At 41.9% G+C, this 22,716-nt stretch overlaps 1 protein-coding gene across 7 annotated transcripts in view; it reads left to right on the forward strand.

The window, feature by feature from the left end:
* TPST1 (tyrosylprotein sulfotransferase 1) overlaps positions 1 to 22,716 on the forward strand; it is a 26,185-nt gene continuing 3,469 nt past the window's right edge. For 2 of the 7 annotated variants that reach the window (XM_064677888.1, XM_064677892.1), the window contains exons 1-4: positions 353 to 457; positions 6,335 to 7,276; positions 13,949 to 14,147; positions 22,325 to 22,375. In XM_064677888.1, the coding sequence (XP_064533958.1) occupies positions 6,432 to 7,276; positions 13,949 to 14,147; positions 22,325 to 22,375 (1,095 nt within the window). In that variant the 5' untranslated portion in view covers positions 353 to 457; positions 6,335 to 6,431. The other 5 variants (XM_064677893.1, XM_064677891.1, XM_064677887.1 and 2 more) reach the window with 5 other exon arrangements.

Below are 22,716 nucleotides of genomic sequence, written 5' to 3' on the forward strand. Positions count from 1 at the left end.
GCTCCAGGGCAGGCGGCGGCGGCGGCCGGTCCCGGTCCCGGTCCCGGTGCCTGTCGCGATCGCGGGCCCTGTCGCGACCCCGGTCCCTGCCGCGATCCCGCTCGCTGCCCACTGCCATGGTGCCCGAGCGGAGCCGCGGCGGAGGAGGGGCGGCGGCGCCGCTGCCGCGCGGCTCCAGCCCAGCGCGGGGGCGGCGGCAGCAGCAGCGCAGGTGAGGGCGCGGCCGCACCTGGGGCGGGCGGGGCGGCCCCGGCAGCCGCCACTCCCCGTGCCCGCCCTGCCCCGCCCGTGCCGGGGCCGTTTTCAGTCCCGGCGCCGTTTTCAGTCCCGGCCGGGCTGTGGCGGCCGCGGCCTGAGGCGGCGGGAGCGGGTCGGTGCCCGCGGGGCTCGGGCCGGGCTGTGCTCCCGCAGGATGCGCCGCGGGGCCGGGGCGCTGCTCCCCGCGGATCCCTGCAGGGTAAATCCCAAAGTTTCCGTGCGGGGCGGGAGAACTCGCTTGGAGGAGCGCCCGGCGCTTTGTTCGGCGGAGCGGTGCCGGGGCGGCTCGGAGCGCCCGCGGGGGGTCGGGGATGGTACCTGCGGGTGCGGCGGTGGCGGGCAGGGGGTCGGGGAAGGGCTGGGTCGGAAGGGACAGGGAAGCTCATCCCGTTCCATTCCCTGCCGCGGGCAGGGACACCTTCCACCAGCCCGGGATACTCCACGCCCCATTAGATTTAAAGCTTTGCAGCCCTGGACTTTTATGTGCCGCTCAGCTGGACGTGGGTTCGCTGCTGGCGTGGCTGGAATGAGCCCGTTCGCGTTTGCTCCGGGGAACGTGTTGTGCACATTTCTGTAGGTCCGTGTGTTTCCAGCGCTGTGAAGCAGTTCGGTTCTCTGCAGTGCCTTACCCAGGGAACGGGGTGCTGAAATCCCTCTGCGGAGCCACAGCACATATAAAAGTGCACAGAGCGGTAGCTCATCTGCTCTTAGGGTGCCACTGAATTTTTTTTCATCTTTTTTCCCTTTCTTTTTCCTTTATATGTAACTTGAAAGAGCTTGAAGCCTCTGTGTGTTGCCAATAAAATTCCTCTCGTTGAATTGTTCTCAAGCAGTAACTGTAGAACTTAACAAATGCTGTTTATTCTTGCATAACCGGGAGCATGTTGGTAACTCTTTTTTTACCATCTTATGTGCAAATACAGATAATTTTCTCTATATGTCGTATATGTAAGTAGAGCAGAACGTATGGAGTTATTTTCTTTAATTTGAAGCAGAGCTTTTTAATTAGCTGAATTTCAATTAGTCGAATTTTAAGTGCTTTGATAACCTTATTGGCTGTTTTGGTATGTTTTTTCTAATGGTTGTTAAGGAAACCTGTAAGTGTTGCTAAATTCAGAGGAAGGACAAACACTTCTGAATTTCTCTGTACACACATATGTATTTATTCATGTGTGTATCTATTTATCTGACTAATGGAGGATTATGAAGAAAGCTAGATTTAGGGATGTCTTTTTGAGGGGGATAACTGGTAAAAGGAAAGTATACAGCTTTCTTTATCTCTTACTGATTATAGGGTGGAAATGCATAATAATGCATAAAAAGCATATTTTTTTTTTACTCTTTGTAACATGACTGTACTAGAAATTGTGGAATTATCACATAGTTGTATGTGTTATTCACCTGTTATGGAAATTTAAGATTCAGCAATAGAGTATGACCATGAAGGTTAATCTGGCCTTTTAAATTTCTCAGAGCTTTAGAGTTTAAAAAAAAAAAAGGTTCAAGGGAATGCAAATGTATGAACAATATTTCTAAAGCTCCTACAGTTTGCACTATAAGGGAAAGTTGTTCACACATCTGCATTTCCTTATCTTGTCCATCTTTGTTCTGTCATTCTAGCTGTGAAACTGCTTTTCAGGAAGACTGGCTTCACTAGGTCAAGTTTGCTGTCTTTCATCCCAGATGCTTTCTGCCACTGGTTAGTTCTTTGTGGACTCCTTATTTCTTTGTGGAGGTGAATAAAAATTGCTCATTCAATTTTATCATCCTTTTTTTCCCTATATGACTAATGGGAGGAGAAATCTGGGGGGGAAACAGCTGCAGGGCTTGAGAGCCATGAGGTTTTAAACAGCTAAAGATGGACTTGCTACTCAAGGCTTCTTGATTTTTATTTTTAGCTTTGAGTATTTTGCTTGGGATTTGCTTCCTGGTGCTGTTCCGTGACTGGTAGTAACACACATCCAGTCTTTGGGGGAATCATTAAGGTGATTGTGCAAACACTGCTTTGAAGGGATAAAAATGCTTCCTGAATACTCAAATTATTTTTGGAGCAGTCTTCTAAATGACCCTGTGATGGTTTGGGTGGCTCCTTGAAGTGGTGTTCTGGGAATATTTCAGCTGTGTTCCCTGGTGTTGTGCTATACCATTATCATGTAACTGTTGGCTTTCCTGTGCAATCTCCTTTGTGGTGAACACGCACAACCAACCAGAAACAAACCAGTTCATTGAAGGAAAGGTGTCAGGGAATTCCTTTCTTTAGCTTTCATTAAGGAATGCTGACAGACTTAACACTGTGTGCAACTTGGACTATTTCATCAGCTTAATATAGAACTTCCTCTAAAAAATATATTGTCTCCAGTTTTCTAAATGGGCTATTTCAAAGATGATTCTTGAGAATTCTCAGTAGTTGCTGCCTTTCCAGTATTTATGTTTACATTGTGAACTATAAAGGAAAGTTGTTCAGTGCACTTGGGCAGCTGCAGGAACAAGACACACTCCACAAAAATCTAAGCTGTACCACCATACTTGTCCTTCCTAGAAGATGATCCTGTTGTCAGAATCTGAGCCAAAAGCTTGAGACATGGAAGCAGAGGACAAGCTAATCACTGAAAAATGCTTTATATACATGTAGAGTTGGAATTTTTTTTGAGATGGATAATGCCAGTGTTGCTGTCCTGTCAATTTAGCCTTGGAAAAAAGCTGTCTGGTTGAACATGAGAAGGGAGATGGTCCCTTTCCAGCCTCCAAAGTGCAAGTCTGAGCTCTGGAGCTCGAGAGAATTCCTCGTGATTGGGTGGTAAAGGAACATCTTTTTTTCCTTTGGCAGGGGATGCTTCAAACAACAACGAGACCTGAACTGTTCTAACATAAAATACAAATGAATTATTTGCCTCTTGACTAAGCTAAAAATCTTCAACATTTTTTGGATGAACTCAAGGGAAAAGGTCTTGACCTGCTGCATGCAGGGGGAGGGAAGGAGAATGAGCGTCTGCAGCAGAAGGAAACAAAGCAGTCAGTTTTGCTTTACTAACATCATCTAGTGGCTGACTCATAGGCCTGACTTTTCTGGGCATAAAACTCAGTTACATACAATTCTGCTTGGCTGCACTTTCTTGTGATGAAACTTGTAGATCCTAATTCTTTTTTTTTTTTTTTTTTGAGTTACACTTAAATTTTTCTGGGAGTTCTTTTTAGTCTGTCATTTGAAACTTGCTGCCAAAGGCCTCTCTACCATTGTAATCATTGTAATCATCTGCAACTTCCTCACTGTGTTGTGTGTGTTAGGGGGTTGTGTTAGTTTTTAGTGGGTGATTTATATTTTTTGTTTTGGGGTATTTTTATTAAAAAGTTGTCTGTGCTTGTAGGGTGAGTGGCACTTTGCTCTCCTTGGGTCACAGTTGGTAAAAGCAATATTTCAAAGCTCTGCTTAAATGCTGACAAGGGATTGCTGATTGCCTTGTGATTTTTTTTGAATGCTGTCAGTTTAGTTACTGTCAACAGCAGAGCATTAATAACTTCTCTAATCCTTCAGGTTGACAGATGTGCTCCAGAGCACTTACTCATGGGGAGGAGGGGGAAGGTGGGGTTGATTTGCAGGCTGTTAGAAGGGCAGTAACTTCCATATGTCATATTTATCCCAAAGAGCTTTACTTGTAACTTCAGGCCCAGAGGGGAGTTTGCTGGCTCATAGAATAGATTAATTTGCTGAGAGGAGCTGTTTCTGACTGCTCCTCTCTTGGTTTCTTGACATACAAAGCCCTGGTCTTGCCACAGTTTATGGCTCCAGGTATTGATTCCAGGCAAAAAAAAACCAATACAGAAGGTTGTGGAAGAGTTTAATTCTGATCCTTTATGGTCTCACAGCCTTTGGCATCTTTGAACTTACCCAAGCGAGTTACTGCATCAAATGAAAGTATTTGTGGTTGATTGATGTGGGTTTTTTGTCACGTGGGTGGGGGTTTGGTGGGGTAGGTGAGTGGTCAGTACTCAACCCACTCACAGGCTGCAAGGCTCCTTTGCATTCCCAGCTGGAATTGTGCCCAGCATGAGTCATCATTTTGCTTTACCCAACCTGTGAGTTGAGGATTTCAGCCTTCAGTCTCCAGGCTTTCCTCCAACACTGCTTGTTGTGAAAGCTGGTGTTGGTTTTGTTCTGGTTTGGGGTGATATTCTGATAGAAATGACCAGAGTAAAGCAGTGGATGCCCTCGGTCTTGCTGCGTTTTTCTCTAATGATCAGTTACCAGTTACTTTAGAAGAACATTACTGATTTCAAGGAGTGGTTTTTAGTTTGGAAGATGGAGATTTTTGTGGAAGGTTTTTAATTTTATGGAATTTACTCAAACTGAGTAATGTTAGGGATTGTATGAAGTGTAAATATTTGCAGGTCTTGTGTGCTCTGTGGTAAAACACTGTTTCAGTTGTGTTAACTTTTCTCTTGAATGAGTACTGACTTTTAACTAAATCTTTACTGTCTCTAAAGAATTCAAAGAGATTCTGTGTACTTTTTGCTAGTTTTAAGCAGAACAGTTTCACCTTCCCTAACTGTAAGTTAGGTCTGCATGCTGAATCTTTCAGAAGAGAAACTTTCTGATTCTTGGTGCTCTGGAAGTATTGACTTCATGTTCTACATTTTTCTTTCTTTTTGAGCGTTGTTCAGATGACCTCCACTTAAATTTCTGGGAACTTGTTTTGTTTTGGTTTGGTTTTTTTTAATATTCAGATATTTAAAGTACAGTTCAAGCCAGCTCTTCAGCAAGGAGAGGTACGTACGTAGAATGAAACATGTTACAGGGGATGAATTGTTTATAAGAGCCATATTCTGGCCAGAGAGTGTGGGGAGCTCCTTGGCTGCTTTACAGAAAAAGAAGTGAATTAATCTTCAGGCTATATTTCCAGTTTAATTTTGGTAACAAAGACTAGAAGCTGAACTTTGAGTGCAGCATTGTGACAGCTGTTGATTGGAATAAGCTTTGTTAGTGCGAAGGGGCGAGACGTCCTCGTGCAGGTTGGTGACCGGCTCTCTTGGATGGAAAATTACTGTTGTGACAGGTGCCTGCATGAGGAATTCCTTCCTTTTTTTTTTTTCCCCTTGCACTGCTGTGGTGCTGAGTGGGAATTGGGTGCTCTGCCTGTGTGGCTGCCCAGCCTCACAAACAGGGGCTGTGGGGCGCGGGGGGACAGGGCCTTGCACAGATCCTGCCTTCGGAGTTACCGACTGGGTTGGCGTGGAGGGAAAGGTTAGGTGGATAATGCTTTGGAGGGAGTAGGCACAAGGGTGTTCTTCAGTCAGGGATGTGCTGTGCCTTGCTGACAGAGATGGAAAAGCTTTGAGGAAGCCAGTCATTTAAAAAGTTGGCGGTACCTCAGTGCTTGGAGATCCTCACAATTAAAAGCATCTGTGATTCAGACTGTTCACGGAGCTATTCCCGCCCTGAGCAGCCAGCTCCTACTTGAAAATTCAATTAGAGTACCAATTTGGTTTGAGTTCTGAGAGGAAGAGTCAGTTTTCAGCCTATCTTATCTGAAAATCCAAAGCAGTTGAACTACAGAACACAGGTAAAATGACTGTCTGTACATTATCTTTATTTTTTTTCCAGGCATCACAGTTACAGGTTGGCAAGAACAGATTGAATCATCCAGGCAGCAGAGTAGCAGATTTATGTAAGCCAGTGTTGGATGTGACCCTCTGGTATTCACTGTAGGACATGGCATGTTCTTAATCCTTCTTGTGAATGTCTACATTGGAATTCATCAGACAGACATTTAAATCTTTTGTTTCTATCTAAAAGTTTTATTCAGACTCTGAATAAAATAGTCAGAAATAGTCTAATATAGTCTGTTTTTTTTCTCATTTGTAAAAATTGAAATGACTTTTGAATAATGCGATTTTAAGAAGCTGAACTGAAAAAAAATAAATCATGAAAAACCTTGGGTTTATTTTGTGTATCTTGGGGTTTCAGCCTTAATCTCATCTCATTACAGCTTGGAGAAATAATTGCTCTGTTGATTTATTGTAGTAGTTCTTAACAATGTTCTAATTTTTTTTTTCTTTACTTTTTCCTCCCCTTTGACAGACCTTAATTTATTTTGGGGGATTCCCATGGCACGTGAACTAGAAGATAATTCAGACTAGAGGGTCTCCTTACTTTGAAGTGACAGTCTTTAACCAAAATGGTAGGAAAACTGAAACAGAACTTGCTGCTGGCGTGCCTGGTGATCAGCTCGGTGACGGTGTTCTACCTGGGCCAGCACGCCATGGAGTGTCACCACCGCATCGAGGAGCGCGGCCAGCCCGGGAGGGTGGAGAGCGTGAGGAGCACGGTGAGAACTGCTCCCAGTGGGAACGCCACCAAAACCTTTGCCTACAACAAGGACATGCCTTTGATATTTATCGGGGGAGTCCCTCGCAGCGGCACCACCCTGATGAGGGCCATGCTGGACGCCCACCCGGACATTCGCTGCGGGGAGGAGACGAGGGTGATCCCAAGGATTCTGGCGGTGAAGCAGATGTGGGCGAGGTCGAGCAAGGAGAAGATCCGGCTGGATGAAGCCGGAGTCACGGATGAGGTTCTGGACTCGGCCATGCAGGCGTTTCTGCTGGAGATCATCGTCAAACACGGGGAGCCTGCGCCCTACTTGTGTAACAAAGATCCTTTCGCTTTAAAATCCTTAACTTATCTTGCTAGGATTTTCCCCAATGCCAAATTTCTTCTAATGGTACGGGATGGCCGTGCATCAGTGCATTCCATGATATCTAGAAAAGTCACAATAGCTGGATTTGACCTGAACAGCTACAGGGACTGCTTGACCAAGTGGAACCGTGCTATAGAGACCATGTACAACCAGTGCATGGAGGTTGGGTTTGAAAGGTGTATGCTGGTGCACTATGAGCAACTTGTGTTGCATCCTGAAAGGTGGATGAGAACTCTCCTGAAGTTCCTCCGCATCCCATGGAACCAAGCAGTGCTGCACCATGAGGAGATGATTGGAAAAGCTGGGGGTGTTTCTCTTTCAAAGTGAGTATGAACGTTCCTCCTTTACCCTGGGTTGTTTTAAGAGTTGAAATAGTCCCAGTCATGACTTGGTTTCAGTTTTTACATAGCTGATGATTCCTCAGGAAGCTGATTTATGATGCACCTGGAAAATAAGAGTCACTGTTAACTAACAATTTGCAATCTGATTTGTTCCACTGAACAACTGTCCCGTGAACATGCATATGGAGCATATGAACAAACTTCTAATGGTCAAGTCTAACTTGACTTTGGATGTCTAATATCAGCTTTGCTTTTCTCTCTGCTCCAAAATAAACCTGAACTGCTTTATCTAGGCTGGTGTTATCCATCCCAGCAAGATCACCCATTTGATTTCAGGAGCAATGTTGTTGTCAATGCAAAAATGGCCTTTGAGTTATATTTGCCAAGAACAGACTCTTCCAGGAAACTTGAGAAGCTGTTCCAACAGAATAGAAAGCAGAGTTGGCCTGCTCTTCTGTTGGCAAGTGCTCCTAAAAGGACAAGCATTTTGATGAAAATTAACCTTGTTGTGAGCAAATCTCTCTCTATTCTGTTCAGCCATCTGTGCACCTGATTGAGCTGCTTTCAGAAACCAGTCCAGCCCTGCTTAGAAAACCTAGATGGTTATTGTGAAAAGCAAATCTATTAATTCTCTGGTTAAACTACTCTGGTTTCTTTGCCACTGTTTGCAGTTGAACAACTGAAATACAGAAGCTGGCTCATCTTTACAATGAGAGGGAAAAGTGTAAATGTTTGACTCTCTTCCCTGTTTTTGCTGTGGCAGATGCATCTACCAGGTTGTCTTGTTTAAGTTTCTAAAATATTGATTAAAAAGGCCCTATTCCAGCAGCAAATTAAATTACTTGGCTTCTGTTTTTTGAATATTCCTCACTGGCCAAGTGCTTCTGAGTCAGAGGCACCTTGCACAGCAAGCAGGGTGTGCTGGGCAGAGACATGTCTGACTGTTCCAGAGTGGGTGTATTCTTTGTAAACTGCAGTTTTGTGAAATACAAATTGTAAGATTTTTTTATTTTCTTTATTTCATACCTAGGAATGTGACTGTGGATTTTCTGATATATCATAGGGGCATATGATTTAAATCATAGAATTGTTAGTCAGTGGTTACAACGAGAACTTAAAATTCAGGTAATAGTTATATACTTACAGTCTGGAGGTTTTACATCACCAGCACTGTGTTCCCAGAGCTATCAGGAAGGGATCTCATCCCTTTTTTTTTTTGGCAGTGTTGTTTGGTAGCAGATTGGAGGCTTCTGGAAGTGTTAGCCCCAAGCACTGCACTGTTGTACCTCCCTGGAAGATGATCTGCTTGGGAATTCTCTGTAGTTACCTGTCTTTTGTTGCTTCTTCACAGTGGCAGCTGAGGGGGGAATAATGTTACATTTACTGATGTACATGGGTGGTTGCCAAGTTCTGTTAAGTGTCCTGTAGAAAATAACTATTCATAATGCCATCTCTAGTAAAATATTACTCCCCTGCAGCTTCCAGATTAGTGTTTTTAAAAATTAATGGACCTTTATACTATAAAACTCAATAACCTTGCTGAATTCATACAGTCTCAAGTAATATTTCTTGCTAAATGTGGTAGAATGTGATATGAGGAGTTGGGAATACTTGTTCATGGTTCTAAAAATTACAGAAATGGGCTGTTCAAAGTAAAATGTGGCTTGATGTTTATTTTTTTTTTTTTAGTGAAACTTTCCAGCTTAAGACAAATGAGAATGGATGTGTTCTTGTGATCCTCAATTCAGTCTGTTCACTGAATTCTTTATGCTTTTATTATCTCTCATGAGATGATATATGACAGTAATTTCTTATTTCAGAAGGCTCTGGCAATAGTGGAAAAAAGAATGAGTTATGAGTGTTATGTCTGTGGTGAGTTTTATCTAATCAAACAGCCTGGCAGAAGGTGGTGAGATTTGTTTTTCAGTTGCTGGAGACCTTTATGATTTGATAATGATTTCAGTGACTCAGTCTTTTGAGGGCTGCAGAAAAAAAACAGTGCATGTGAAAGCCTTGAACTTAGATGCCTGTGTTGTGTAATTATATGATACCAGTTGAAATTGTGCAGGGGGAGCCTGAGATTCCCCACTTTGTTCTTGTGCCAGTTCAAACCTGCTGGTTTTGGCATCCCCAGCCCCAAGGGGGGTCCTTGCCCAGGGCAGGGGGTAAGTGCCCAGGGGAATTTCTCTTTGAAGAGGTGCTTGGTAAGTAGTTTACTGAGAACTTGAGAGTCTGCCACAGCTTATCACATTTTGACAGCTGGACAAAATACACCTTGTGTTAGTTTTCCTTCTCTCCAGTTGCCTTTGGCTTGTTCTCAGCTGCAGCCAAGTCCTTTAAGGCCTCAGGTGTGTGTGGCTCTTACTTTCTGGGTCAGATTCTGACCAACATTGTTCTCTTCTGACTCCTTTCGGCTGAAACAACAGAATCTGCAGCAGTGGAGTTCCATATTCCAATTAGTGGCTTTCTCCCACCTCACTTTCCAAAGGGACAGTGCTGGAGATCAGAGATAATTAAGGAAATTCAAAGTGCTGCTGTCTCCTGCAACTCTGTCTTCTCACAGAGCTTTATTTTACCGTGTGCCTCATACCAAGTGCTCCAGGCTGTTTAATAATAGCATATTAAAATCAGAACACTCAAATCATATTGCAGTTTGTACTGACAGGAGGAGGAGATCACAAATAGCAAATCCCCTCTGTTGAAATGGGATGTTCATTTAAAAGATGTCACCGTGTAGGCCTGGCCTCTGTCACGTAGTGGGGAACAATATGAGAATCTTGATAAAATTAGTTCCCTGGTTGTCAGCAAGGTATTAGGTAGGGTAGAAAACCTCTGAAATCAGAGGATGAAGTACTATTATAATCTGCAAAGGGTGTCATACTGTGTAAAGGCTTAAGAAGACAAGCAGAGACACCTGCCTTAATCATCTTTCTGTCACCTTTGAGACTTGCAGGTCTTTCAGATGGGCTCAGCATCCACTTCAGAGGCATGGTGTGGGTCCAGCACCAGATGCCTGGAGGTATTTTAATTGTTGGAGGTTTTTTTGAAATGAAATCTGTCAAGAGTTTGTTGTCTTGAAATATTTAAAACACTTCAAGAAAGATATCCCACTAAAATACCTTTATGGTGATGCTGTTACCTGCTAACAGAAAGGAAATGTTTGAGAATATATTTTTCACTTGTTAGAAATCAAAATTAACGCTTTTCAAATGAAATCTGTGTCAGATGGAATGAGGCTTGTAGGCTGCAAGATGTTTTCTATTCAGTTGTGTATAGAATTAAACTGTGCATGCAGGTTGTTTCTTTTCCAGAGATGAGCCAGCCCCTGGATGGCAGAATTCTTCCAGCAGTGAGCTGACTCCACTTTTCTCTTACTGCAAACTCAGAAACTCTTATGCATTATTCTGGTAATAGCACTAGGAGATAGCAAACAGCCTGGATTTAAGATTCTGACTTCATTTGTTCCCCTGGCTGCTTGATTTGAGGAAACTTTTGGCTGCCTCACTCTCCTCTTCTGCATGTGTTTAGTAGTCCCTGCTTTGTCTGTTGCTGATGCAGCCCTTCCCTCACTGTTGTTCTGTTGTACTTAGGATTTTTGCCCTTATTTTGATTTTTGTCCAGCTGCAAGGAGAAACACTGCAAGGGTTCTAGAGATGAGCACCACAGCATTTGCAGTAGTGTGAAACCTTCTGTGGTTTGAAGTAATTGCCAACGTGGCTGTTGAAGGAATGTATTATGGCTGGACTACAAGCTATAACTAGTATTGTTAATAGAGCTCTGGCATTTGCCTCCTAACTGAAAGCAGCTGTGCTGACCACTGATGCAGAGAAATGTCAACCCTTTTATAGCAATTTTTATTAGGCTTATAATGGAAATAGCTGTCTAGGCAAAATTACTTCACAATATACACTGTATTTAATACATACCTTTCATTTGATTCTGGTGCAGATGCAGAATTACTTGGGGTTAGTCCTGTGTTCTGTCCTACCAGCTGCTTCCAAAGCTGAAACTGTTCCTGGGGTTTTCAGTGGAGCCTGGAATCACTGCCCAGCATTTGCCATAGACACACTTAACAAAAATTGCCAAGACTTGATGTGTTTCCTTGTTTTGCTGTTTGGATTTTTGGGTGTTTCTCTCCCCTAGCCCTCAGAAGTTCTTTATCTGAAGAACCTTTCCCTCAAATTGTGTTTTACTTTTCTTCCCACCTTAACTGAAAGGACAGAAGAGGATTTAAACAGCCCAGATGGAGTGGGGTGTTTCTGAGTCAGTGCCTGGGAGCAGCTCCTGTAGTCCCTGCTTTTCTATTCCCTGCTGTTAATCACCAGGAAATGTTTCATGCTGAGGGTGTTGTTACCAAAGTGGGGGCAAAACATACACCTTGAAAATGTGCTTTTGCTTCAGGATGAGGTATCCACATGTGTACAAATTTAGGTCCAAACTGATGTATAGCACCTGCTGTTTTGGGGTTCCATCAAGCTGTTAGACAAGCCCATTGCTTGGTTCTCACCCTTATTTTAATGGTAAAATCAATCTGCAGTTTTGGTGAAGGGATTTTGGGCTTGACTGGCTCAGTCTGAGGACCATAAATCTTACATTTTTCAAACACCTAGTGATAATTTTTTTCCTGAGGGTCCCAGCCTCCTTTTCCCCTGGACTCGTGACTGTTGTGGTGCTTTTGCCTGTGCCTTGGTACTTTGAGCTTCTGAAACTCAACTCTTAACAGCTATTTGCTTGCTAATTTGATGCTCATCTTTTAATGAGAAGGATCAAAAAGGCAATGCCCAGGCTTTTTAGTTTTCCATACAGACTTGGGAGCCTTCAGGGAGGCTGAAATTCAGTTGCAGCTCCCTGGTCCCAAAATCCCCTTCTGCGTTCCGGCCTTTGGTCTGAGTTACTGATAAGGGTTGAAGTGACTAAGGCTGAAAAATCTGGGGGTTGTTTTACAGGTGCTCTTTTGTTTGTCAGACCCTTACTCATCAGCTCCCATTAAACACCTTTTGCAGCAATCTGAGGGCCAAGACATTTTCCCTGTGGGTGACCATTTCCCTGTCTGGTTTGTTCTTTGTTGATTGTGGTTAAAGTACTGAAGTCACTGACCTTCCAGCAGTCTGTGAGTAATTTCCTTCCTCTAACCTGGAAGAATTTTAGTTATGATGATGAGTAAAAAAGAGGAACAAGGTAAAGCCTGGTGTTAAGATCAAACTGAGTTAATGACTGGCAGACATATACAGGTTGTTATTTAAGGCTCTCATTCTTGGTGCCCCTGTGAATGGGATGCCTCTTGCTATTGATTTATTGTTGGTCTGTACAACAATTCTTCAGCCTCTTCTTGGACTCATGAGGTTAATTTGAGAACTGTAATCAAACTTCTTCCTGTTGTAGTTGAGTGATGTCAGACTTGAGAGCAATTTCACTTCAGGCTTCTGACCTCAGAAACTGTTGTATGGAAATTTCTGTCCATTTTTCTCAGATGTTTTCTCACCTTGTGCCTGCTGAATATCTGAAGAATTAGCTGCTTGAGAATGAATTTGAATCTGTGTTCTCATTCTTTACCCTGTGTAGATGAGGTGCTGGTATTACGCTTTGTACTGTTACTTTCAGGTATAAAAATTCCATTTTCTGAGTGATAGAGCTCTTTGAGCTCAAAATTCTTTATGATGTAAAGGAGGGCAGTAGCCCCAAGTGGATGTGATGGGGTGTGCTCAGGTTTGAGGCAGGTGTAGCCAACCAGCAGCAACTACTGATATTAATTGCAGTGCAGGTACAAATATTCCTTTAGGGAACTTTATATATACAGATGATGTATATATAAAGAGTGCATGTGCACTCTTTTTTAAGGCCAGGAAAAAAAAAGCTTTAAATTATTCAGAGTAAAAAGTCAGAGTTTTCAATTACTCTGAGTCTTGCTGGCCTGTTCCAGAAATACACAACTTTACTGTGTTTATCTTATAATCTGAAAGAAGCAAATAATGTGTGAGAACAAAGCAGTGCCAGAATTCTTCCCTTGAAAAAAAGCACAACAAAACTAGAGCAAGAATGAAAATTGCATTAGGACCTTTGGTTAAATGACAGCTATTTTCTGTGACACTGCTGTGATTGTGCACTTGCCTTTAAGAACTATGTAATGACCAAACAATCAGTTAAAGGAATGGTTATGAAAAATATTACTGTAGTCCACAGCTTTCTTTCAAGTCTCAGGTCTCTCTTTTATTAAACAAAGGAAAAAAAAAAGAGATAAGTCACAGAATTGGCATGGGAAAAAATGGCACATGTATTTTAATTTAGAATGCAGCTTTTAAGAGCATCTGAGACAATTAACCAGCAAATGTGGGAACATGCCAGTGGGAAAACAGCTTTATATGTAGGTGTGTGCTTACTTCTCACTTAACAGCTCCTTGGGTTTCACTGCTGCCTTTATGTAAAGAACTTGCTTCAGTGTGTTCTGTGTGAAAGCCTAAACCAGGGAGCACGTGCAAATGTTGTGGTTAAAACTTCACTTCCCTCAGCTCTGTAGAAACATGAAATTTTGAGAGAGAAGAGGGAGGGGGAAAAAAAAAACCCAACACAGACAAAACAAGCTGAAGGTCTTGGTGATGGTGAACTGGCAGGTGTTGGTTGGAATGCAGAAAATAACCTTCCCTTCTCCCTCCACAGGGTTGAAAGATCCACTGACCAGGTCATCAAGCCAGTCAATGTGGAAGCACTGTCCAAGTGGGTCGGGAAGATCCCTGCTGATGTTCTGCAAGACATGCCTGTGATTGCCCCCATGCTGGCCAAGCTGGGCTATGATCCATATGCCAATCCACCAAACTATGGAAAACCAGATCAAAAAGTTGTGGAAAACACAAGGAGGGTAAGGCTGCTGTGTGTTTAACTACTGACTGACTGGCTGGGAGCTGTAGAGCAGAAGTCTTGTGTTTTGTTTGGGTTTTTTTTAAGTCTGTTTCTAATACCTTTTGATACTCCTTGCCCTGGAGGAGAAAAGAATTCTTTGGGACCTTGAGCACTGCAAGTCTGGCTCCTGCTGTTTGTCCAGTTTGATTCATCTCCCTTTATCCCAACCACAGGCTTGAGCTGTGCTCTTTGGTGTGTGGAGCTGGACCTCTTGAGAACTGTCCAGATAGTTGGGGAACTAGCTGGTAGTAGAAAAAAAGCTTTCTTGTCTGGATGTCAAACTTGATTGAGCTCAGCTTTTTATACATGAGGGTTGGCAGGAGCTCTGTCACAAAATTACACCCCAAATACTTGTTAGAGTTTGAAAAATGACCCATGGAAAACGGCCCAAGATGATTAACCTAAACTTAAGCATTTTAGTCTGAATTTAATGTTGTTGGAATTTGAGTAGTTAGGCTATAGGGCTGTTTATCCCTGGAGGTACCCATTGAAAAGTTCACTGCCATTGTTAGAAACAAAATTATTAACTCTGCTTCTGTTCTTCTGAGCACGTTTACTTTATTAAAAGATGGTGACTTTTGCTGCTGCAGCGAAGTAATCAGTGGAAAAATTGAATTAAACAATTTAAAAGGACTGTCTTCCACCAGCCTTCTGATACTGAAAAACTGTGGTAGGGGTAGTGGTTGGCATTTATAGCTCTCCTTGTACTTACTGTCTTAAAAGGCTCACAAACAAACTGACTTTTCTGCACTTAATTCAACCACTTTAAAAATCCAAATTTGTATTGTAATGCAATAATTCAAGGTTGGTTATGTCTTACTGATAAAATCTACATAAGTTTTCACAGCGTGTTGACCTTTTTGAGGCCTCTACCTGTGTGTGGCAAGCTCAGTCCAAGTTGTAAAAACTGTCTGGATTTCAGTTGCTTCTTGAAATCTATGTCAGTTCAAAATCCAAGAAAGAAAATCAGCTAATGAAGCTTTTAAAGAAATTAAAGCCTAATTTCAAAGGCTCAAGTGTTTTGAGGCTTTTTCCAAGTTTGTTTTGAAGGACAGTTTGTTATTTTTTTTTACTAATGTAAGAACAGCTGTTCAAAACTGAAGGCTAGTGCTATAATAGCTGATCTAAATATTGCAGACATATGGGACACTTGTTAATATTTTGACTGCTATTTTAATTAAATGGGTTTACTTACAGCCCGAGATAGGATTTTAATTTTGTTGCTTGTTGTAGTAGCCAGAGTATATTTTCCTAGTCACTTGCTCTTTATAATAAAATTCCATTTGCACATATGGTTTGATAGACAAAACGAGGGAGATGTCCTGAATTAAGGCTAAAATCCAAAAATTGCAAAAGAATTAAAGGTGGTTACACTTCAAAACTTAAAATATTCCTTTTGAAAGGGAATATTGAAGGGAATATTTTGAGGAGGGGCAATGTGAGGCTTTCAGAATGTCGTGTACCCCAGGAGCTGCTTAAACTATGGTTCAAATGAGTGTTTGGGTTTGCACTTGGAAGCTTGAATTCCTCCCAGGGCAGCAGGCTGGGCACCCTCTGGCAGTGCCAGTTCTGGCCATGCCATGTAGGGAATGCCCCTGGATGGCCTCAGAGCCAGGCCCTTGGGAATACCCAATATCCTGGTTGGTGTCAGGGGAACTGACTCACTTCTCAAAAACTTTGCTTTGTTTCCTCCCAGCATCTTTATTTTGTTTTTATTTGGGGAACAGACACATCAAAACACTTGAAGGTTTTGGGGAGAGGGAGAGAAGGAGCAAACTGGGATGTCAGTTTTGCCATCAGGGACAGCCTCTGTTGTCCTATGGATTTCCCTTTCCCTTCCATCAGCCTGTGTTAATTTATCCCTTGCTGCTGCAGCTTGGAGAAGGGAGCATTTATTTAAATAGATAAGTAAATATGTCTGGATTTTTCCAGCCTTTTGGAATTGGCACTTGGCAAGTTAAGTGTGTTCCTGTGAATTTTTAAATCACTGTAGCACTACTTTCCCTCTTGCTTTCTTTGAATTTCTTCACCTGGGATAGTTTTTCACAGCATTTTGCACTGGGTGTGTTTCTGGAGGTGAAGCTGTCCAAATAAAGCCTTTCCAGAGTTGCTGTTCAGTACATAGTAAGATTATGTGTATCTTGCTTGTAACCATTTATTCCTTCACTTTGTGTTTGGAAGCAGTTCTACTACGTTTATATTTGTGGTTTCCAAGACATTAAACTGAACACAGAACTTTATCTGTTTCCAATGAATACAATTCAAGTTCAGACTTCTAAAGCTGACCTGTGTTGTGTTGGTGTAGTAACCCCTCAGAGTGACTAATTTGAAATAAATTTGGATTATCTGACACTTGCTACTCTGATACCAGTCTCTTAGTCCAATTAAAATGGCATGAATGGCACTTCAGATGAAGGAATTTGCCCCTGCCTGGCAAACACAAAGCAATAATAAGGGGGAATAACTGATTATTTTATTTTAACTTTTTTGGAGGGGAGCTTGTCACTTTTGAGGGGGTTATGTAATGCTTAAATTTATTATGGAAGTTGCAACAGGAGGGTGGAAGCCCAACACCACTGAAATTATTGGCAAGGCAGATTCTGGCTCCACCTAAAGATGGAACAACACTCTGTCATCTGGTTCATTGCATAAAGATAAGTGGAATGAAAATTAAAAAAAATTGCTTAGTATGCAGAACATACTTGTAGCTAAAAAGCCTCTTTGGGATGTAGACAGGTCAGTATTTTATGATCAGTCCATGTATTGCCCTGTTGTAGAAGATAATTTAAAAATATTTCAGACTTGCAACTGCAAGATGTCTTTGTTCTAAAATGTGATTAAATGCAGCTGTAGATCTGTGTTTATACTGCACTGAGCAAAATCTGTGACTTCTTGGAAAAGACTGCAAATTGGACTTAACAGCGAAAATACTGTTCAACAATTTCAAAGCTGCTGCTGTTAGTTCAGAAGGGAAGAACCAAGTGTGTAAAAGTGCCTAAAACAAGGGCTGGTACTGAAGAAAAATGGAAAGAAGTGGCTAGTCTGGTGTAAAATACTGGTTTCCCCATAGCTTTCTGAGCAGTCAGGTCCTGTTCTTGTTTTTCCTCTTCTCTCCTTTCCTGTCCCCTGCCGGTGACTTGCATGTGTACAGCTTTAAATATTTCTCTTTTTCTTCAGTCTGATGACAAAATGATGGTTCTCTCCAGCTGAAATGCAGTGCTTGGATTAGAAATTCTGTCCACTTGTAGATAATGCAAGGAAAGCAATGCTCTCTGCCAAATTTGGATTTTTCACTTTGCTGTTACCTGTGTAGGACACCAAAACGCTGAGGCTGGTTTTCTGTGCACAGAAATAATAAGATACAACCAGTGCTTGTGCTTTGTCATCTTAGCTCTGCTTTTCTTTTAGGAACTAACAGAGCACGGAGCCAACTTCCCCTCTTCTTGTGTTGGTGTCCCAGTGCTGTGGGGTGTTATGAAATAAGACACCTCTGACGGTACCTGCATGGGGGGAGTGCAGAGCTGTCACAGTACAGCAGATTTTTCTGCTGTTTTCAATAACAAAGCCATTAACTTTCTGTTTATCTGTTTCATGTTAAGCCTGACAATATTATCTTTTATGGCAGTTTATCTTGTCTCAGTTAAGGAATGCAGAGCAGAGAGAACAAGGTCTGGACAGGATTGTGCTGTTCAGCAGATCTCTGCATGTGACCTCTTTACTTAGCCCAGTTCTGCCATCACTGAATATGTTGTGGTTTTCTTGTAAGTCTGTTGCTGGTCTGTTCATTTTATAATGACTGCAAGGGCTCCTTCCTTACAGATGCATAAATGACTACTTGTTTTTTCCCCTCCTAGAGTTTGAACAAATTCTACATCCTGAACATAAAGGAAAATAACATCCTTAAGTAAATGGAGTTTTCATCTGCAAACGATGCAGAAAATGCAAATAATTAAGCAGTGTGAGCTGATTACCCAGTCACTGTGTGATGGAGTACCAAGGCAGAATCACTTCTGGTTAGAACAGTCTCCTGTGTCCTTTCACTGTTGGGAGTTTGTGTGTGTCAGCAGGCTCCCAGAACACCCCAAAAGTGGGGACCAGCTCAGGGCTGCAGGGCTCTGCCTCGTGCCCAGCAGAGACTGGAGTATTGTTGTGTTATGGTTGGCAGAGTGGTTTCCTCCCACATCTGTAACACATTACATCAGATTTTCTTTGGCACATCCTAACCACTAAATGAATTTGTATGCTTGGAATACACACTCTAGTAAGTTCTTTTAACTTCTTCGTGGAGTTGTGTTCCTTGCCCTGGAGAGGTTGGGAGATGGAAGTGTAGAGAACTCTGTAGGAAAAGCTGTGGTTTAAATACACATGGTCCTTCTAATCACATCCAAAAGCTGTTATCTACCTCTGGCTTGTGTTCAGTTGGTGGCATTTTCTGCAGTAACATCTTGGAGGGAAAAAAAAAAAAAGAGTTTTCCTAACTCCAGTTTTGTGCCTGGTTTAAATTGTGAGGAAACATCTCCTGTCAAGAGTCGAAGTGTCCATGACAGCTGTGATTTCAAGACTTTGTTTCTATCTTTGGAAATCTCAATCTATGAAACAAATATACAAAGTATATTTATACTATCTGTATTTGTATTTATGCATGAGAATAATTTTGCTGCCAAAGATGTGTCATGGTGGAGGTGGCTGTAATGCAGGGCTGCTCAGGGCTGTGTCACCACTTACACTGGTTAATAAAGGCATTTGGCTTGTTGGGCATCTTCTCTGATATTTGAAACAAAAATTGGGGGAGGATATTTCATCTCACTTGTGACCACCAACAGCACAGAGGTGTTTAATACCCTCTTTAGTGGGTGTTTCTTCCAGCATGTGGATTTCCAACTGCACAGTTTTTTTCCAGAGGTGCTGATATCTCATTTAAAAAAAAAAAAAAAACCAAACCCCTCGAGTATGCATATATGTGATTAGTAATGCATGAAGAGTTATTAACAACCAAAGCAGAAAATGAGGTATGGTTGCAAGCTGCCTTTTGGCAGATATTCATGCCTGAAGTCCTGCTCTCAGTGTTGTTCCTGCTGGGTAAACATTTACATCTCAGATGTCCCTTCCTTGGCAGTTCCAGCAGAGGTGAAGAATTGTGTAAACCTTGAGAGCTGCTTTCAAAGTTAAGGAGAGTCTGAAAGAGCAGGATGAGGGTGTGCTGTGCAGTAGAGGATTGGTTGTAGGAAGAGGCTCTGGTCTGGTTTTGCCAGTGTTCTTTCTTTTTCTGACAATAAACTTGTACTCTGCAACTTTGTTTTTGAAGTCTACCAAGCCTAGACACACTTAGTTGCAGGGTGACTTTTACACAAAAAGAGCCATTATCTCTGTGACTGGAACTGGACAAATATACTGGGGCTCTTTCCAAACCAGGCAGGAAAGTGGGTGAAAAGGAGTGCTTTAATCTTCTGTAAAGATGAATTATAGGTTACACTTCTGTGTTATGCTTCTGTTCTTAAGTTTTCTCTGTGTTTTTTAAACGGATTTTTTCAGACAACTGGATGTGAAACTTGTTTTCTGATCTCTTTGAGAATATTGTGCATTTAGTTTGGCTATAAGAATGTGTTTTGTTTTTTTAATAGAACAGCTTGAATACTGCCAGCACTGAACATCAAACTGACACAGACTTAAAATCCCCCTCTTTTGGAATTCCATTTGGACTTACAAAATAATTCCCTTAGAAATGGCAAACACCATTTCTTCTCAATTCTACTGAATTCTTGCTCAGGCTGGAAATCATTCCAATGTCCTGCTTCTGTCTCTCTAATGCCACTCTGAGTAATGTGTTTTAGACTTATAAATTGGTCAGGAAGGAATTTTGAATCTGAAGCCTCTTTAATTTCTTTGGCTGCAGATGGAGTCATTGTTTTTAGAATTTCTGGATTGCCATTGATCCCTGGCTTTTGATTCAGAAGGGACCACTTACAGTTTTTGGAACTCCTTTAAACCAGTCTCTGTGCAGTCTCAGTCCTGACAAAACCAGCCTTCTAGGTAATGTCAGTTCTGAACTGAAATTAGGCACATTTGTGTGTTAAACCTGATCTTGGGCCTGCCACTGGTTAGATTTGCCTTTGTAAATTGTGGTGTATAATTGGTGATATTTCATGTGAATATAACATCAAATGCCCTCAAAGCATTTTCGTTCCAGGCTGTGACATTATTTTTCCTATGGATGGATGAATGCCCTTGGCTATCCACTGCTGGATGCCTGTTAGGAGTAAATGCTGTTCCTACAAAGGACATTACTGTGGTGAAGTTTTTAGGGCAGACAAATATATATAAAAGAGATAGATAGATACACATATATAGATAGAATGTAAAAATTAAACTGAGTCATAATTGCAGGAGAAGGGAAAAGGAGGAGGCTTCTAGAGAGACAGATGTGGCTTTGGCCACTGTGGTTCTGAATCAGTCACAAGGTACCATCATCTCATCAGTATTAACTGTTTTTGAGAATTCCCAGCTGATGACTGCAGTGCTTTGCCAGAAAAGGTGAAGACTCCTGCCTGTTATTCTGTAACATTTTTGATGTGATACTATTGTTCATTTGTAACTTCCATTCCTGCTCTCTGGGACACAGCCTGCATTTTAATGGCTTGGTTAAAAGCTGCAAATGTGAAATCCTCTCCTTCATTTATAAATATTTATGGTGTAAGAAGGCTCCAGTAGCCACCCGCTGGATTTCTGACCAGGGTGACTTTCATTAAGGTTTCCATGGGAATCACAGCAGCCCCTGGCTGAATACAAATGAGAGCTGTGCCTTTTGCTTTTCTATTTTAACTAAAACACGGAATATTGGAAGGAGGAGAGTTCCACAATATATGTTGGGGCTTAGTGAAGCCTCCTTTGGGTCTGTTTAGCCCAGGGATGAGGAGTGATGAGAGCTGCCAGCCCTGAGTCCCCCCCCCCAAGAGTCACAGGGTCCGATGCTTTCAGGGCTGAGGCTGCTGGGCAGGAAATTCCGAGCTGACTCAGCTGCACTGCCGGGCCACTGCAGCACATTGACAGAACCAGACTGGCTTTGTATTCTGGTCATCCCTTCGTGGGGAGCAGAGAAAATGGATATTGTTAATAAGCATCCCCTGCCTTCCTGAGTCTTCTCCCTTTGGCGCAAAGCAGGGAGTGCAGCTCTGAGCGAGGCTCTGGAGTAGCCCCATTTCCATTTTAGGGCCCATTTTCCACTTTTATAGAATTTTTCTACGTAGGTTTGTGCCTTTTGTAAAATTTTTTTTTAATTATTTTTAAATGATTACACAAGACTACAAAGAACTTAGGACATTGGGATGATTACTCTTTATGGTTCAGTAGAAAGAATGGTAAAACTCTTCAAGTGTACTTTTTTTTTTTTTTTTTGGGAAAAACTAGAACGAAACAACAAAAAAAAAAACCCAAACAAAACCAGAATACTTTTTTTCCCCCTTTGGAATATTTAATCTCAGAAGCTTTTAAGAATTATCCTCTGGAGAGAAGACAATATGTTGCCAATTTATTTCCTAATTGGTCAGATAGTGGAAAGGCTTGTTTGCTGTGGTTGTTGGTGTGTTGGAGGATGTTTATTACTTGCTCTTTCTCCAAACAGTGTTGTTTCAGAATTAATATTATGCTCTAAAAAATTGGAAATCTTGATAATTCCCATGCAGTCAGGCTGGTAATGAGGCTGCAGTATGTGTTGTAGCAAGTCACTCCTAGTGTTTTTAATCATCCTGTTGAAAATCTTTTTCTGAAAGCTTAGTGCATGGATTACACTGGACTTAGATGAGATTTCAAACTTGCTTGAAATAACTTGAATATATTTGAGTTGCATATTTTTACCATTTTAATGCAAACAGGGTCAGAGTGTTGAGTACAGACCAAGCCTGGAACTGAGAGAGCAGCTGTGGAACCACTTTGGAGAACCAAGCCTTGGGAATAAAACTTGCTTTTACAAAGACATTGTTCTCAGTTTAAGTAGATCTGTTCTAGCTTTACTGGATGCTAATAACACAAAGGAATCTTTTTTTCTTTTGTTCTTTTTTCCTTCCCTTAACAAGCTCTTTAACATTTCAAACAGTAGTGAATGAGGGCTTTGAGTAGTGTATTTTTTGTTTGTTTTTCCAGGTCTATAAAGGTGAATTTCAGCTTCCTGACTTCCTTAAAGAAGTGCCACAGGTACAGTATTGAATTAATTTCCTCATTTGTAGCAGCAAATCAGTGTGCAAACAGTCTTTATAAAACCACTTCTTCATGAACCTGATTTTTCTGAGTGATGACAAGAGAACAGCTTGTCCATGAGGTGGAATCTCCAGTTCCAAGCCTCTCTTGAGTCCATGTGTAACTCCAGTTGATGCTTGTCAACCTGAGCTGCCTGAATGTTGCTGTGAAACTCCAGGAAAGTTGGAGTTTCTTTTGTAGACCAAACTGAAAAGTGTGTTATTTGCAGAGGAGCTTTTATCTTTTGTTACCTTGCATGGAAAGGTTTAAAGCAAGTATAATACAGAGAGAGCAGAGTT

This window comes from Pseudopipra pipra, chromosome 21, assembly GCF_036250125.1.
Source record: "Pseudopipra pipra isolate bDixPip1 chromosome 21, bDixPip1.hap1, whole genome shotgun sequence".
NCBI classification, from domain to species: Eukaryota; Metazoa; Chordata; class Aves; order Passeriformes; family Pipridae; genus Pseudopipra; species Pseudopipra pipra.